Source organism: Trachypithecus francoisi, unplaced genomic scaffold (genome assembly GCF_009764315.1).
Source record: "Trachypithecus francoisi isolate TF-2019V2 unplaced genomic scaffold, Tfra_2.0 Lachesis_group14, whole genome shotgun sequence".
In the NCBI taxonomy this organism is placed as follows: Eukaryota; Metazoa; Chordata; class Mammalia; order Primates; family Cercopithecidae; genus Trachypithecus; species Trachypithecus francoisi.
Window position 1 is genome coordinate 39,460,111 of NW_022681459.1, and position 17,174 is coordinate 39,477,284.

At 48.6% G+C, this 17,174-nt stretch overlaps 1 protein-coding gene across 2 annotated transcripts in view; it reads right to left on the bottom strand.

The window, feature by feature from the left end:
• UBE2L3 (ubiquitin conjugating enzyme E2 L3) overlaps positions 1-17,174 on the bottom strand; it is a 58,282-nt gene that overhangs the window by 23,898 nt on the left and 17,210 nt on the right. The window contains exon 2 of one of the 2 annotated variants that reach the window (XM_033234102.1): positions 7,074-7,169. The exons of the other annotated variant lie outside the window; for it this stretch is intronic. Within the exon in view, the coding sequence (XP_033089993.1) occupies positions 7,074-7,169 (96 nt within the window). The remainder of the gene's footprint in view (positions 1-7,073; positions 7,170-17,174) is intronic. 2 annotated transcript variants of the gene reach the window in all.

Genomic DNA, 17,174 nt, shown 5'->3' on the forward strand with positions numbered 1-17,174 from the left:
TTTTAGGAGCAATGTGCTATGCAAATAAGCCTGCAGAAAGAAGGTGAGAGGTGTAACTACAAATAAAACTGCAAAAAGGTGAAAGAAGCCAGGAGTTCAAGACCAGCCTGGGCAACATGGCAAAACCCCATCTCTACTAAAAATACAAAAAAATCAGCCGGGCATGGTTGTGCATGGTTGTGCATGCCTGTAGCCCCAGCTGCCAAGGAGGCTGAGGCACAAGATTGCTTAAACCCAGGAGGCAGAGGCTGTAGTGAGCCGAGATCACACCACTGCACTCCAGCCTGGGAGACAGAGTGATTCTGCCTCCAAAAAAAAAAAGGAAATGGAACTAGGCGGGGCACGGTGGCTCATGCCTGTAATCCCAGCACTTTGGGAGGCCGAGGTGGGAGGACTGCTTGAGCCCAGGAGTTTGAGACCAGCCTGGGTAACATAGGGAGAACCCATTTATTATTTTTTAATAAAATAGAGATGGGGTCCCGCTATATTGACCGAACTGGTTTTGAACTCCTAGGCTCAAGCGATCCTCTCACCCCAGCCTCCCAACATGCTGGGAATATAGGTGTGAGCCACTGCACCCAGTCCCCATCTCTATTTAAAAAAAAAAAGGAAAGGGAAAGGGAGAAAGAAAGGGAACTAGAAATCAATAACAGAACTGGAAAACTCACAATTATGGGGAAATTAAACGTACTCTCTAACAAGCAATGGGTCAAAGAATAAATCACAAGGGAAATTATAAAATATCCTGAGAAACAAAAATGACATACCAAAACTGAAGTTATGCAGCAAAAGTAGTGCTCAAAGGGAATCTACAGCTTTAAATACCTACATTGAAAAAGCAGGTCTGAAGTCAATAATCTAACTAGACACTTGAAGGAACAAAGAGGAAGAACACAATCCGAGGATACAGAAGTAAACAGTGAGCACAGAGGAGACAAATCAAAGTAGGACACACACAAACACACACACACATTAATGAAACCTTCCTTGAATAGATCAACAAAACTGAAAAAACTTTAGCCAGACTGATGAAAGGAAAAAGAGAAAAGACTCATATTATTACAATAAAAAATGAGGCCGGGCATGGTGGCTCATGCCTATAATCGCAGCACTTTGGGAGGCTGAGGCAGGCAGATCGCTTGAATCTATGAGTTCAAGACCAGCCTGTGCAATATGCCAAAACCCCATCTCTACAAAAAAATATAAAAATAAGCTGGGCGTGGTGGCTCATGCCTTCAGTCCCACCTACTCCGGAGGCTGAGGTGGGAGGATCGCTTGAGCCTGGGAGGTTGAGGCTGTGGTGAGCCGTGATCATGCCACTGTACTCCAGCCTGGGCAACAGAACGAGACCCTGTATCAAAAAAAAAAAAAAAAAAAATCTATATACAAATGGATCAAAGATCCAAATTTAAGAGCTAAAACTAGAAAACTCTTAGAAGAAAACTCAGGAAAATCTGCATGACCTTGGATTTGGCAAGTGTCTTAAAAATCAAACCAAAGCACGGGCAACAAAATTAAAAATAGGTAAGTTGGACTTCTTTATTAAAAATTTAAGGCCAGGTGTGACGGATCACATCTGTTAAGTCCCAGAGTTTTCAGAAGCCAACCCAGAAGGACCACCTGAGCCCAGGAGTTCAAGACTAGCCTGAGCAACACAGCAAGACTCTGTCTCTACAGAAAAAAAAAAAATTAAAATTAGCTGGGTGTTGCAGCATGTGCCTGTAGTGCCAGCAACTTGGGAACACTGCTTGAACTCAGGAGTTTGGGGCTGCAGTGAGCCATTACTGAGCCACTGCATTCCAGCCTGGATGACAGAGCAAGACCCCATCTCTAAAAATAAAAATTAAATTAAAAAATTTAAAACATTAGTGCATCAGGCCAGGCACGGTGGCTCACGCCTGTAATCCCAGCACTTTGGGAGGCTGAGGTGGGTGGATCACTTGAGGTCGGGAGTTCGAGACCAGCCTGGCCAATATGGTAAAACCCTGTCTCGGCCGGGCACGGTGGTTCAAGCCTGTAATCCCAGCACTTTGGGAGGCCGAGACGGGCAGATCACGAGGTCAGGAGTTCGAGACCATCCTGGCTAACATGGTGAAACCCCGTCTCTACTAAAAAATACAAAAAGCTAGCTGGGCGAGGTGGCGGGCACCTGTAGTCCCAGCTACTTGGGAGGCTGAGGCAGGAGAATGGCGTAAACCTGGGAGGCGGAGCTTGCAGTGAGCTGAGATCCGGCCACTGCACTCCAGCCCGGGCGACAGAGCGAGACTCCGTCTCAAAAAAAAAAAACAAAAAAAACCTGTCTCTACCAAAAAATACAAAAATTAGCCACCTCTGGTGGTACACACTTGTAGTCCCAGCTAATCGGGAGGCTGAGGTGGGAGAATCACTTGAACCCAGAAGGCAGAGGTTGCAGTGAGATGAGACCGTGCCACTGCACTCTGGCCTCGGCAACAAAGCGAGACCCTGTCTCAAAACAAACAAAAAACAAAAAACAAACAAAACCTACACATCCTTAGTATGAAGAAAATGGAAAGCAAAATCACAATGAGACAGCACTACATACCAACTAGAATGGCTGTAACGTAAAAAGAAAAAAGCAAAATAACAAATGTTAGGAAGGATGTGGACAAACTGGAACCTTTGCAGTGGGAATTTAAGATGTTATAGAATGGCGATGGCTTATGCCTGTAATCCCAGCACTTTTGGGAGGCTGAGGCAGGTGGATCACTTGAGGTCGGGAGTTCAAGCCCAGCCTGGCCAACATGGAGAAACCCAGTCACGAAAGTACAAAAATTAGCCAAAATTGCTTGAACCCAGAAGACGGAGGTGGCAGAGAACCGAGATCGTATCACTGCACTCCCCAGCCTGGGCAACAGAGCAAGACTCTGTCTCAAAAACAAAAATTAGCTGGGCATGGTGGTGCACACCTGCAATCCCAGTTACTCGGGAGGCTGATGTATAAGAATCACTTGAACCCAGGAGGCTGAGGTTGCAGTGAACCAAAATCATACCACTGCACTCCAGCCTGGGCGACAGAGTAAGACTGTCTCAAAAAATAAAATAAAACGGAATAAAATAAAAAGAAATTGGCGGCCAGGTGCAGTGGCTCACGCCTGTAATCCCAGCACTTTGGGAGGCCAAGGCGGACGGATCACGAGGTCAGGAGATCGAGACCATCCTGGCTAACACGGTGAAGCCCTGTCTCTACTAAAAAAATACAAAAAATTAGCCAGGCGTGGGTTGTGGCGGGCGCCTGTAGTCCCAGCTACTTGGGAGGGTGAGGCAGGAGAATGGCGTGAACCCGGGAGGGGGAGCTTGCAGTGAGCCCAGATCATGCCACTGCACTCCAGCCTGGGCAACAGAGCAAGACTCCGTCTCAAAAAACAAAAAAAGAAAAAAGAAAAGAAATTGGCTGGGTGTGGTGGCACACACCTGTATTCCTGGCTACTCAGGAGGATTTCTTGAGCCCAGAAATTCAAGGCTGCAATGGGCCATGATCGCACCACTGCACCCTAGCCTGGGTGATTAGCACAAAACTCTGCCTCAAAATAACAAAACATTATTATGAAGTTATGAAATGGTTTATTAAAAGCTGTATGAAGGCCAGGCGCGGTGGCTCATGCCTGTACAGATCCCAACACTTTGGGAGACCGAGGTGGATGGATCACAAGGTCAAGAGACCAAGACCATCCTGGACAACATGGTGAAACCCTGTCTTTACTAAAAATACAAAAATTAGCTGCGTGTGGTGGCATGCACCTGTGGTTCCAGCTACTTGGGAAGCTGAGGCAGGAGAATCGCTTCAATCCGGGAGGCAGAGGTCACAGTGAGCAGAGATCATGCCACTGCACTCCAGCCTGGCGACAGAGCGAGACTCCATCTCAATAAAAAAAAAAAAAAAACTGCATGAAAAAAGGATGAGAGGAAGTATGCTGAAGGTTAAGAATAAACACGTTCACTGGGCTAGAAGCTTCAAGAAGGTTCACCACCATATCTCTAGTTCCTAAAGGGCAATACCCAAAACGTAACTGAATTTCTTGATGATGTGATTATGGGTAATATTTTCTTCCTTAGACGTTACCTTAGAATATTCAATGAAAAAAATGTACAAAAAAACAAATGTTTAAAGGGAATAGACCTGAGTTGCATTGGCAACAATGAAGTCTCTAGGAAGTACCTCCCCAGCCTCCCTTCCCACCTGCCCTCCTCTGTGCACTACGACCAGGGCAATCACTAAGTGGCTACCCAAGGATAGCACCCTCCACTAAGGACCAGGGCTGGGCTGCCATGCCTTCATCGACGTGGTTCTGCTTTCACCCCAACTGGGCAGACCTCAGGTGAATGTGTATAGTAGATTCCCATGCTGGCCCAGTCCGTCCAATGCAGGAAGACCTAAGGCCCAGGTTGGGGTACAAGTGTGGACCTTGGGGATGTCAGATGTCAAGAATGCCTTAACTGCTCTGGAGAAAGAAGAAGACTTCGTTGAAACACTCCTCATACAAACCTAGGGGCCCTGGAAGACAGCAATGGAGAGGACCAAGAAGAAGTGGTATACACAGGGACAAGAGCAGCCCTGACTGTGACTTAATGTCTCCAAGGCGAAACTTTGGCCTGGATAGCTCCCCAGAGCCTCAGCCCAAGCGCACTGGGATTCTACCAGCCAGCCTCCACCTTTGGCCTAGTAAGATCTTAGCCCACTGCTCCACAGCCCCTGCCAGCATGAAACCAGAAGGAGGCCTTTGCATGAGTTGGGGCAGAACATGCCCAGCAGCAGTCTACCCTTGGAGCCAGCCAGCAGGCTCTCAGGCCACTAAACTCTCAGGGCCAGACTGCCCAAGCCTTAGCACTTAAAACCATTCCATTCATTTTTATTATTTTCCAAAGAGCCACAGATTAACTGTTCACTTCTTTGCTCGGTAGGCTACACAATCTCAATTAGAAAAGGGACAAGATGGCCGGGCGCGGTGGCTCAAGCCTGTAATCCCAGCACTTTGGGAGGCCGAGACGGGCGGATCACGAGGTCAGGAGATCGAGACCATCCTGGCTAACACGGTGAAACCCCGTCTCTACTAAAAAATACAAAAAACTAGCCGGGCGAGGTGGCGGGCACCTGTAGTCCCAGCTACTCGGGAGGCTGAGGCAGGAGAATGGCGTAAACCTGGGAGGCAGAGCTTGCAGTGAGCTGAGATCCGGCCACTGCACTCCAGCCTGGGCGACAGAGAGAGACTCCGTCTCAAAAAAATGAAAAGAAAGAAAGAAAGACAGAAAGAAAGAAAGAAAGAAAGAAAGAAGAAAGAAAGAAAGAAAGAAAGAAAAAAGAAAGAAAGAAAGAAAGAAAGAAAGAAAGAAAGAAAGAAAGAAAGAAAGAAAGAAAGAAAGAAAGAGAAAGAGAGAAAAAGAAAAGGGACAAGATGTCAGATGGTCCTGGCCATTTTCAGGTCCCTAGAGTAGGCAAGGGCTGTACTCACAGGCCAACCACTCCCATGCAGAGGTGTCTCTGCCACCCACACCCTTTGCCCTGAGCCCTAACACCATCAAGCCTAAAGAAATCTAAAGGACTCATCTTCAAAATCAGACTGGAAGCTCCCAGATTTAAACATTCTGAGCATACTAAATCATTACAAAGCATATCTTTCCTTAGTTATCTAAATGATTATGGAAACAAACTACAAATCCAATAACTGCTGATCAAATTCAGAGACTTTAAAAAAAAAAAAAGCATGACCTTATAACCAGCATCAAGAAGAAAGCATCTATAGGAGGAAGCATGTTCCATGCTCTGCTTTGGCCAAGTAGCCAATCCACCCATCAGAAAAAATTATATACAGGACAGGGTTAGGCACAGGGCAAGGGCCTGAGGCTCAGATGTGCAAAGTGGGAAAGAAAAGAAAGAGTGAAGGTGAGTGGATGAGGAAGAACAGGAAAGGAGGGCACTCACACAGGACAAGGCTGTGAGCTGGGGTAGCTGGAAGGCTACACAACGACCAAGTGAGGCTGCCTGGTGGAGAGATGGTGCAGCTTCCAGGGAGAAGGCAGGAATGGAGACAAGTGTGGGAATCCTTCAAGTCCAGCATAATCATCTATGATGCTAAAAGTAGTAGGGGTCCCCAGAGAAAAAACAGAACAGGAGAACAGCAGGAGACTAACAAGAGCCATGTTTAAGAGTGAGGAAGAAGGAGTGGCAAGACGAGAGAGTGGCAGGCTGGTCACAGGACTGGGGCCTGGAATGCTGCCCATGCTCCAAAAGCTCAGAAGGCAAGCAAAGGCCATGACGCCAGTGCTGCCGAGCTAGAGGTGTGACAACAGTGGGGGCAGCCCGTGGGCTGGGTGTGATGTGGTTTCAGGAGAGGAAGGGGGACTGCAAACTGGAGTTAATTATAAGACAAGCCTCTTAAAGGGGAGGGGATGAAAGGATGCAGAAAAGAGTAGACACTAAGAGGGTGCTAAGTTCCAGGGAAGGCCATTGTTAGGAGGGGCTTGAGCCCATCAGAAGGCAGAAGTCTGTAAGATGGGGGAACTGGGCTGTGGGGGCAGACTCTGGAGGCATAAGCCCTGGAAAAAGACATGGGGTGAGGGGAACATGTGGGCAATTAGGAAAAGGGACTTGAGACAAATGGAAGGCACAGGTTGGAGGGGACCAGGAATAAAGCCCAAAATACAGGTATCCAAAGGGTTAGAGACATGAATGCAAAACCAAGAGAGAAAGCAAAATATCTAGAGGGGAATACTTGTCCCCTCCCAAGGAGCTCAGAGAAGAAGGTCCTGCTGATCCATCAGGCCAGGCCAGGGAAGCCAGGAAAAGAGCAGGAGCACAGACACACTCCTTTTCTCTGTGTCCACAGATCTGCAAAGCTCAAGAGCCCCTGAATTTGACAAAACCAGTGCCAAGATGTGACTCTACTCAGGACCCAAGGCTACACTCCCTACCTTATCACCCTAGAGCGACAGCCACTTCTGTGTATCTGCTGGCTGCCTAGACTAAGAGCCTACTAAGGAGCAGAAAAACAAGCCCAACAGCACACACATCACCTTAAAGAATAATCTGGTAGGAAGTGGAAGTGTTCAATACTCACAGGAACAATAAGCCCTTGCCAAGTCAATAAATTAGCTTCATCAACCTGGATGTTACGGAAGTTTTTCATCCCACATTTGCGGATTTCTTCAAGCTCCTGTTGATTGACAAAGCATAAAGGGGTGTCAAATAGGGGAAAGCACCACATATCAAGATCCCTCCTGATGCCCTCAAATTAAACCAAGTGCCAACAATGCCAATGTCAAAATTGGAGAGTGAAGACTAAACTGTGCTTGGAGTGGTTAAGGAGGCATGGAGCTGCCATGGCGGTCCCCTCTGGAAAGTCGTTGCCTCTACCCATGCCCCAGACCAAGACAAATCCCCACCTCAGTGAACCCCCCTGAACACGACAGGGGGAACTGTGCTTCTGCGGATGTACCACCTCCTCTTTGGGTTGGTCATCATGCCTGTTTAAATCCCTCAGCACCCTGCATAGGGCAGACACGTGGCAGGAGCTATACCGAGGTGCTGTACACCTGATACCTTCCAATCAAGATTCATTAAGCACTGATTAGGCATCAGATGCTGAGAACCTAAAGATGAGTAAAACTGGGGACTGGGAACAAACCAGACAAAAACACATATCCAGTTTTCTACCCAATGCTGTAAGTGTGATTTCAGAAGGACTCCACCTCAACATGGGCACACAGCAAAGAGAACCATCCAGTCTGGGACTGGGGAGGGAGTGGGGGTGGGGTGGGGACGGGAAACCTTCACTGAGCCTCAGTTTTCTCAGCTGCAAAACAGACCCAGAATGCAGAAAAGGAAGGGCAACAGGACCCCTTGCAAATATGTGGGGTTATTGGTGTATGAACAGTCAATGCAGCAAGTGCCACTTCACCCAGAAAGCACAACTTTACGACTTCAGGGTTCTGCCTGAGATGTCTTCAGAACTGTCACCTGTTTTTCAACTGTGCACCAGCCTGACATTTCCCATTGCCTCCAACACCTCAATTAATGCCTGGCAGGTGCTATAACCCAAGCCACCCAGCATGCCCACCTGCCATCACACCAGCCTCGCCAACATTCCTCCACTCTGACACACGAGTGCCACTCAACCCGCCTCAGCCCAGCCTCCCATCCAGTGGCACAACAGCTGCCTCCACACGTGTCAGGCACCTTCTCTTCTGCAGCCCGAGCACCATCCAGCTAAGCCCTGCCTCCTTTGTCAGGCTGCTTCCTCTGGCCCAGCTCCAGCATCCTCCAGAACCTCCTTATATGGTGCTTCAACTCACAGTGGCATGGGGGCTCCCTATCAGCCCTCACATCAAGCCCAAAAAGCTCATACTTCTATCACACAGTGGTAGTTTAAAAGGCACCCTGAGGCTACACAGGCAGGGAAGAAAAACAATTTGCAAGGAAGGGGGAACCAGAGTTCAGGTTACTGGTTATGAGTAGGAAGATGTGCTGGGCACCCAGCCCAGAGCAGCAGAGAGGGAGTGCGCGCTGAATGAACACACGGAAGAGGTGGAACACACTGGTGCTTCATAGCAGGCAACAGGCACAAGTTTCTCCCCACAGGGTGCTCCTGCCTGTCACCCTAATCTGCCCACCACAATCACCTGGACTTGGGCCCAGCCCCAGAAATTCTGGTCCAGCAAGGGTGGGTGGATCTTGAACACAGGGATTTCTCACAGGCTGTGCCTGTGGTGAGAAGAGGCACTGCTGGGAGAGATGACGGATCCATTTCTCCCTGAGGTGTTAGCAGCATGGGCTGCAACCTCCTGCAGTGAGGAATGGGGTGGCCTGGCCCCTCTCCACCTGCATGAGGTCCCTCTTTCCCTGCATAAGGAGGTACGGAACCTGAGGGATCACTCCAACCTGCCAGCTGCTACCTGGTACTCATCAGAAATGCTCCCCTTGGGATCATGAAGCCTGGGCAGACTCAGGAAGGGGAAGACATCTCACACCCACACTGCCACCTCCTTCCACTCTCCAAATAGAATGTAAACTCAACGAGGGCAGGGATCAGGAAGCCCCGGTCCCTCCAGGGCCTAGCTCACAGTGGTGCTCAAATATGTGCTTAATGACCAGGTTGGTGGGTGGATGGGAAGCTGGGGCTTTGGCAGGAAAAAAGAATCTGGGGTGGGAAGGATTTTCTATAAATACAATTCCAATGTTTGGCTTTTTTGACCTTGGCTCAAGACACTAGAGTAAGATTCTTGGCTAAGGACAGAATATAACATGCATGTCCCTTAAGGCTGGAGTCCTAGCAAACAAAATGTTTTAAACCAAATACAGATAGGAAAAAAATATGCCAAATAGAACTTTGAAACTAGACAACTAACAAAAGAAGAAACAACAGTGAAGATATCTAACATTTATGGGAGAAAACAAATTTTAACATCTGTAAATATAGTTTATGGTTTCAAAAATCCACACTCCAACAGTATAAAGTATGGGTGATGGCCGGGAGCGCTGGCTCATGCCTGTAATCCCAGCACTTTGGGAGACCGAGGTGCGTGGATCACCCGAGGTCAGGAGTTTGAGACAAGCCTGGCCAACACGGTGAAACCCCATTTCTACTAAAAATACAAAAATTAGCCGGGCGTGGTGGCGGGCACTTGTAATCCCAGCTACTCGGGAGGCTGAGGTAGGAGAATCACTCGAACCCGGGAGGCAGAGGTTGCAGTGAACCAAGATCGTACCACTGCACTCCAGCTTGGGCGACAAGAGCGAAACTGTCTCCAAAAAAAAAAAAAAAAGTATGGGTGATAAACACAAAGTAAATTCCACAAGAATTACAAAAATATGGCAAGATGGAACTCAACTGTAACATGAGAGTGAAAAACTGTATCTTGCTCAAGAAAAAGGAGAGGAAGCAGTCAGTGAAGAGCACTATGGGCAGGGGTGCAGAAAGGACACTTACTGGTGCTTTGGGATCAAGGAAATCCATGGGATCCACAGACAAAGAGAAAAGCAATACTGCCATGGGAGTGAGCCACACACTTGGCCAGAAAGAAGAATGGGTAACCCTGAGGATGCTAATGAGAGCAGGGTTGGGAAGCTCAGAGAATCCAAAGCAGGGTTATCAGACAAACTCCTAACTTACCTTGCCGTCAAGTTAAGCTCTCCAAAGACAGAAGAGGCAATCTCCTTTACATAATTCTAACCAACAAGGAAGAACTGATTATAAGGTAGAAGTGAGAGAAACAGACAAACAAACAAACAAACAAACAGGCCCTGACATCTTCAGAGAAGGATGAGCATCCCATAAAGTTTCTTAACAGGGTGTTGCGGGAATCCAGATACGACTCTGCACTTGAGCCTCCCAGGCCCTTACCTTGAGACAGATGCCAGGCATTGTGACCAACCTACCCCAATTTCCCAACATCCTCTACAGCTTCCACTGAGAACCACAGGCACTATGAATGGCCAGGATGCTAAAAGATCTGCATTGCACAAGATCAGCCCTGTGGACAGAAACTATTTAGCCCAAAATGCCAATCATGCCTCCACTGAGGAAAACAACTTCAAGAAGATAAATTCAGGCCGGGCACAGTGGTTCATGCCTATAATCCCAGCATTTTGGGAGGTCAAGGCGGGTGGACTGCTTGAGCCCAGGAATTCGAGACCAGCCTGGCCAACATGGCAAAACACTGTCTCTAGTAAAAAAAATACAGCCCGGGCGCAGTGGCTCACGCCTGTAATCCCAACACTTAAGTAGGCCAAAGCAGGTAGATCACGAGGGCAGGAGTTCAAGACCAGCCTAGCCAAGATGGTGAAACCCCATCTCTACTAAAAATACAAAAGATTAGCCAGGCATGGTGGCAGGCACCTATAATCCCAGCTACTCGGTAGGCTGATGCAGAGAAATGCTTGAATCCGGGAGGTGGAGGTTGTAGTGAGCCAAGATTGCGCCACTGCACTCCAGCCTGAGTGACAGAGAAAGACTCTGTCTCAAAAATAAATAAATAAAAATAAAAAATAAAAAAAAGTAGCCAGGCATGGTGGTGCACGCCTGTGGTCCCAGCTACCTGGGAAGCTGAGAGGTGAAAAGTGGGAGAATCACCTGAGCCCTGGCAGTCAAGACTACGCAGTGAGCCAAGATTACAACCACTGCACTCCAGCCAAGGCAACTGGAGTGAGACCCTATCTCCAAAAAAAAAAGGAAGAAGAAAGAAGAAAAATTGGAAACATTGAGAGATCAGTTCCATCTGAATATCTGAGACTCCAAAGGCCAGATGACTCAAACCCTCAAGATGGTTGTAAACTCTCAAGCAAAACTGTGCCCCGATAACTGAGAATGGTCCTGATAGTGAAGAATTGGGGAAGGAATGAAGGAAACCAATGTAAACTCCAAGAAGTAGAATTCAAAAGGATGTTACAAATGACAGAAGAAAGGACCTGATAAAAACCACAAGAGCAGCCCAGCTCTAGAACAGAGTTATGAATACCAAAGCCAAGAATGACAGATGCTTACAAATAACACTCCCACAAAGGTTTGTTTCAGTTCTGCTCAGAGCAAGAAGCAGCCCAAATCAGCTGCTCAGGGCTAACGGTGCCGTGCTGATAAACGGAGAGAGAAGAGTTCAAGGGAAAGTGCCAGGCAGCTCACATGTTCCCTCTCTTGATGGGGACAGCAGGCTTCCCAACCAGGGCAGGTGGTGTAGGGCAGGTGGTGCAGGAGAAAGAGAGCAATGCTTCTCAGAATGAGGTCCACTTCTGAGCCCAAGTAGACTTCAGTGTATAGAGGGAAACTGAAAGAGCTCAGGGGGGCCACCCAGCTCCTGAAAATGGAAAACACCCATGCCCCAAACTCAAGTCCAGAGCTCGATGCCCACTCCAGGGCGAAATGTGGAGCATGGCAGAGAGGGATGGTTATTTAACAGCTCCGCAAGCATTAACAGGAGAGATGGGCCCTGGGCCCCAGCAGAAGGCCACCGACCTAAGTCCTGAGAGGAGATGGGAGACTAGGAGACTGCTGTGTACAGCCAGTGCTCAGTCACACGGCTCAGATGTACACATCTGCGTCTTGGCAAAGCAGTTAACAAAGTTTCTCTTTTGCTTCTTTTTGGGGTCTACAATGAATCCTAGAAAACTGTTCAAAATCTCCCCAGGTGATCCTCACACAAAGCCAGGTTTCAGAACCCATCAGGAGACATTCATTAAGAAATCTAGGCCAGGCGCGGGGGTTCACGCCTGTAATTCCAGTACTTTGGGAGGTCAAGGTGGGTGGATCATGAGGTCAGGAGATCAAGACCATCCTGGCCAACAGAGTAAAACCCCGTCTCTACTAAAAATACAAAAATTAGCTGGACATGGTGGCACGTGCCTGCAGTCCCAGCTACTCGGGAGGCTGAGGCAGGAGAAGAGCTTGAACCAGGGAGTCGGAGGTTGCAGTGAGCTGAGATAGCACCACTGCACTTCAGCCCGGTGACAGAGCGAGATTCTGTCTCAAAAAAAAAAAAAAAAAAGACATCTATGCCAGGGCTAGGCGTGGTGGTTCAAGCCTGTAACCCCAGCACTTTGGGAGGCCAAAGCAGGTGGATCACTTAAGGCCAGGAATTTGAGACCAGCCTGGCCAACATGGTGAAACCCCATCTCTACTACAAACACAAAAATTAGCTGGGCATAGGGGCGCATGCCTGTAGTTCCAGCTACTTGGGAGGCTGAGGCATGAGAACCGCTTGAACCAGTGGGGCAGAGGTTGCAGTGAGCCAAGATCGCACACTGTACTCCAACTCCAGCCTGGGCGACGGAGCGAGACCCTATCTAAAAAAAAAAAAAAAAAGGCCAGGCACGGTAGTTCACGCCTGTAACCCCAGCACTTTGGGAGGCTGAGGTGGGTGGATCACGAGGTCAGGAGATGCAGACAATCCTGGCTAACACAGTGAAACCCCATCTCCACTAAAAATACCAAAAATTAGCCAGGTGTGGTGGCAGGCACCTGTAGTCCCAGCTACTCAGGAAGCTGAGGCAGGAAAATCACTCGAACCCAGGAGGCGGCACTTGCAGTGAGCCGAGATGGCACCATTGCAGCCTGGGCGACAGAGTGAGACTCCATCTCAAAAAAAAAAAAAAAAAAAAAGAGGCCAGCGCAGTGGCTCACGCCTGTAATTCCAACACTTTGGGAGGTGAGGCAGGTGGATCACTTGTGGACAGAAGTTCGAGAGCAGCCTGGCCAACATGGTAAAACCCCGTCTCTATTAAAAATACAAAAATTAGCCGGGCATGGTGGCGGGTTCCTGTAGTCCCAGCTACTCAGGAGGCTGAGGCAGGAGAATCGCTTGAACCCAGGAGGTGGAGGTTGCAGTGAGCCGAGATCATGCCACTGCACTCCAGCCTGGGCAAAAGAGTGAGACTCTGTCTCAAAAAAATAAAATAAATAAAATAAATCTAGGCCAGGAGCCAGGGGCGGTAGCTCACATCTGTAATCCCAACACTGGGAGGTCAAGGCAGGAGGATCACTTAAGCTCAGAAGCTCAAGACAAGCCTGGGCAATATAGCAAGACCCTATCTCTACAAAAATTTAAAAATTAGCCAGGTGTGGTGATGTATGCCTGTGGTCCCAGCTACTCAGGAAGCTGACTTGGGATGACCAGTTGAGCCCAAAAGGTTGAGGCTACAATGAGCCATGATGGCACCACTATACTCCAGCCTAGTCAACAGAGCAAGACCCTGTCTCAAAAAAGAAAAAGAAACAAGAACAGAAAAGAAATCCAACAGCACCAGACGACTCTTCCCCCTGCAAAATATGTAGGAATCCTCCCATCCAATATTTCCAACTAAAGCTCTTTGGTGCAACCCAAATGAGCAATGTGCAGAATCCTACCAAGTCAGCCTGGTGATTTTCCCCTCTCTGTCTTTCCCCAGGATGTCTGCTGGAAGGATGTCCCCAACTGTCCTGCCTATCACCGGCCCCACATCCCCAACATGCTCATCACTGAAAGCCTCTCTCAAATGCCCGTTCCTCTAAGGAGCTCCCCAAGCCCTCGCTAAAAGTGATGCTCCTTTCTCTCAACAGCCACTACAATGTTTCTGTACAAAATAAAGAGAGGCTGGATCAAGAAGAGCTGAGGAGAATCGAATGGCTTTAGAACTGGTGGCCCGAAGTCACCCTGGTGGGAAGTGGGCTGAGAGAGATGTAGTCAGGTACCACATATCAGGGAAGGAACGAGTATAGGCTTAAAGACCAAACCTCTAAGGGTCGTTGATAGCAAAACAACACCCCAAGCCACAGAATGAAATATTTTAGAGATCTAGTAAAGACCTGGACTTGGTTCCAAACACTTAATTTTTCACCTAGTATAAGGCATGAACCTTAGCAGCAGTGTGAAAAACTGACTGGTTTAGCTAACCAATTGTTTGTGCTATGTTTAACGTCCAGGCTACCCTAAACTATTCAGAGCCAAATGCTGTGTCCAGTTCTGGACATCGTACTTTAGAAGACCACATCAAATAAGGGCTGCTCAGGATAAGAACAGCAAGGACCGTGTCCTACCAGGAACAATCAAAAAGAACCAGGAACCTATGGCCTAAAGAGATGTGAAGATGATACACATCTGTCTTCAAATGTTAAAAAGTTCACCTGCTGGCTAGATGAAGTGGCTTATGCCAGTTGTTCCACATTTTGTTGTTTTTTGTTTGTTTGAGATGGAGTCTCGCTCTCCAGGCGGGAGTGTAGAGGCGTGATCTCAGCTCACTCCAACCTCCGCCTCCCAGGCTCAAGCGATTCTTATGCCTCAGCCTCCTGAGTAGCTGGGCCTACAGGCATGCACCACCACGCCCAGCTCATTTTTGTACTTTTAGCAGAGATGGGGTTTTGCCATGTTGGCCAGGCTGGTTTCCAACTCCTAACCTCAAATGATCTGCCCACCTTGACCTCCCAAAGTGCTCCCATAATCCCAGCACTTTGGGATGCCGAAGCAGGAAAATCACTTGAGGTCAGGAGTTGAAAATCAGCCTGGGAAACACAGTAAGACCTCATCTCTACAAAAAAATAAAAAATGAAGCAGAAGGACTGCCTGAGCCCAGGATATCCAGGCTGCAGTAAGCCATGATCATGCCACTGCACTCCAGTATGGGTGACAGAGCAAGACCTTGCCTCAAAAAATAAAAATTAAAATTAAAATAAAATAAAATAAAACTTAAAATTTAGGCCAGGGCTGGGCACTGTGGCTCATGCCTGTAATCCCAGCACTTTGGGAGGCCGAGACGGGCGGATCACAAGGTCAGGAAATCAAGACCATCCTGGCTAACATGGTGAAACCCCGTCTCTACTAAAAATACAAAAAAAAAAAAATTAGCTGGGCGTAGTGGCAGGCGCCTGTAGTCCCAGCTATTCGGGAGGCTGAGGCAGGAGAATGGTGTGAACCCAGGAGGTGGAGCTTGCAGTGAGCCGAGATCGCACCACTGCACTCCAGCCTGGGCGACTGAACAAGACACTGTCTCAAAAATAAAATAAAATATTTAGGCCAGGGCCGGGCACTGTGGCTCATGCCTGTAATCCCAGCACTTTCGGAGGCCCAAGTGTGAGGATCACAAGGTCAGGAGTGCAACACCAGCCTGGCCAATACAGTGAAACCCCATCTCTACTAAAAATACAAAAATTAGCCAGGCGTGGTGGCACACGCCTGTAGTCCCAGCTACTCGGGAGGCTAAGGCAGAAGAATCGCTTGAACCCGGGAGGTGGAGGTTGCAGTGAGCTGAGATCACGCCACTGCACTCCAGCCTGGGTGACAGAGCAAGACTCTGTCTCAAAAAAAAAAAATTTAGGCCAGGCACGGTGGCTCATGCCTGTAATCCCAGCACTTTGGGAGGCCGAGGCGGGCGGATCACCTGAGGTCGGGAGTTTGAGACCAGTCTGACCAACATGGAGAAACCCCATCTCTACTAAAAATACAAAATTAGCCTGGCATGGTGGCCCACACTTGTAATTCCAGCTACTCAGGAGGCTGAGGCAGGAGAATCGCTTGAACCCAGTAGGCAGGAGGTTGCGGTGAGCCAAGATCTTACCATTGCACTCCAGCCTGGGCAACAAGAGTGAAACTCCACCTCAAAAGAAAAAAAAATTAATTGAAAAAGTTCCCCTATAAAGGATTCAACTTTCTATAGGAGTAAAAAAAGAAAGAATTGGGGCAAGTATTCACTATCACAGGCAGCTTTTGACTCAGTGCCAAACTCTTTAATGCCACCTCCGCGTGGTCCAACCCCCCTGACTTGGGGCAGCAGTCATCATGTCACCATACTCAAATGGGTGGGGCAGACAGGGCTGCCAGTGGCCGGGGATGTCAGAAAGGAGCCACCTGCACTGGGCAGGACTGTATTATATACCCTCTTGAGTCTCCTCTGAAGTCAGTGCCAGGAGCAGGTGAACAGACGTGCAGAGCAATAACCAGTGGGGCCAGTCAGGGATGCTTCAGATGTCACTGCAGTGCTATGGGCAAAAAGTCTCAATGCAAGGACACTGGTGCAATATAAACAAGCAAATTCCATAACACTGTGTCCTTTTATATCTGTTAAATGGCAAAAGGCCTGTAATATCCCTAAAGGAAAGTAAAGCTTAAGGCAACTTTTCTTGGCTGTTGAGGGTGGGTTAAAAGAACTGAGAAACGCTGCTCTATGAACCTTTAGGTCACAGTGAGGAAGTCTAGCAGACACCAGTGGAGGGAACAGCTTTGTGGAAGACAGGCTCTGAGATGGGCCTTGAAAGACGGGGGAAGACAGAACTGCTAGAGAACAGGTGTCCATGTGTGGGAAATGTGTATGCAGAGACATGGAGGGCAGAAACCAGCAGGGGCGTTAGGGAAGCAGAAAGGAAGCCAGCTTAGCTGGAGTGTTTACCAACTCAGGGCAGTCATCATCAGGGCCAGAACTTTCAGCCAGGGTGCCTGGCCAAGCCCCTGGGGGCTGTTTAAAATCCACATGCAGGCCGGGCGCGGTGGCTCAAGCCTGTAATCCCAGCACTTTGGGAGGCCGAGGCGGGTGGATCACAAGGTCAGGAGATACGAGACCCGCCTGGCTAACATGGTGAAACCCCGTCTCTACTAAAAATACAAAAAACTAGCCGGGTGAGGTGGCGGGCGCCTATAGTCCCAGCTACTCGGAGGCTGAGGCAGGAGAATGGCGGGAACCCAGGAGGCGGAGCTTGCAGTGAGCC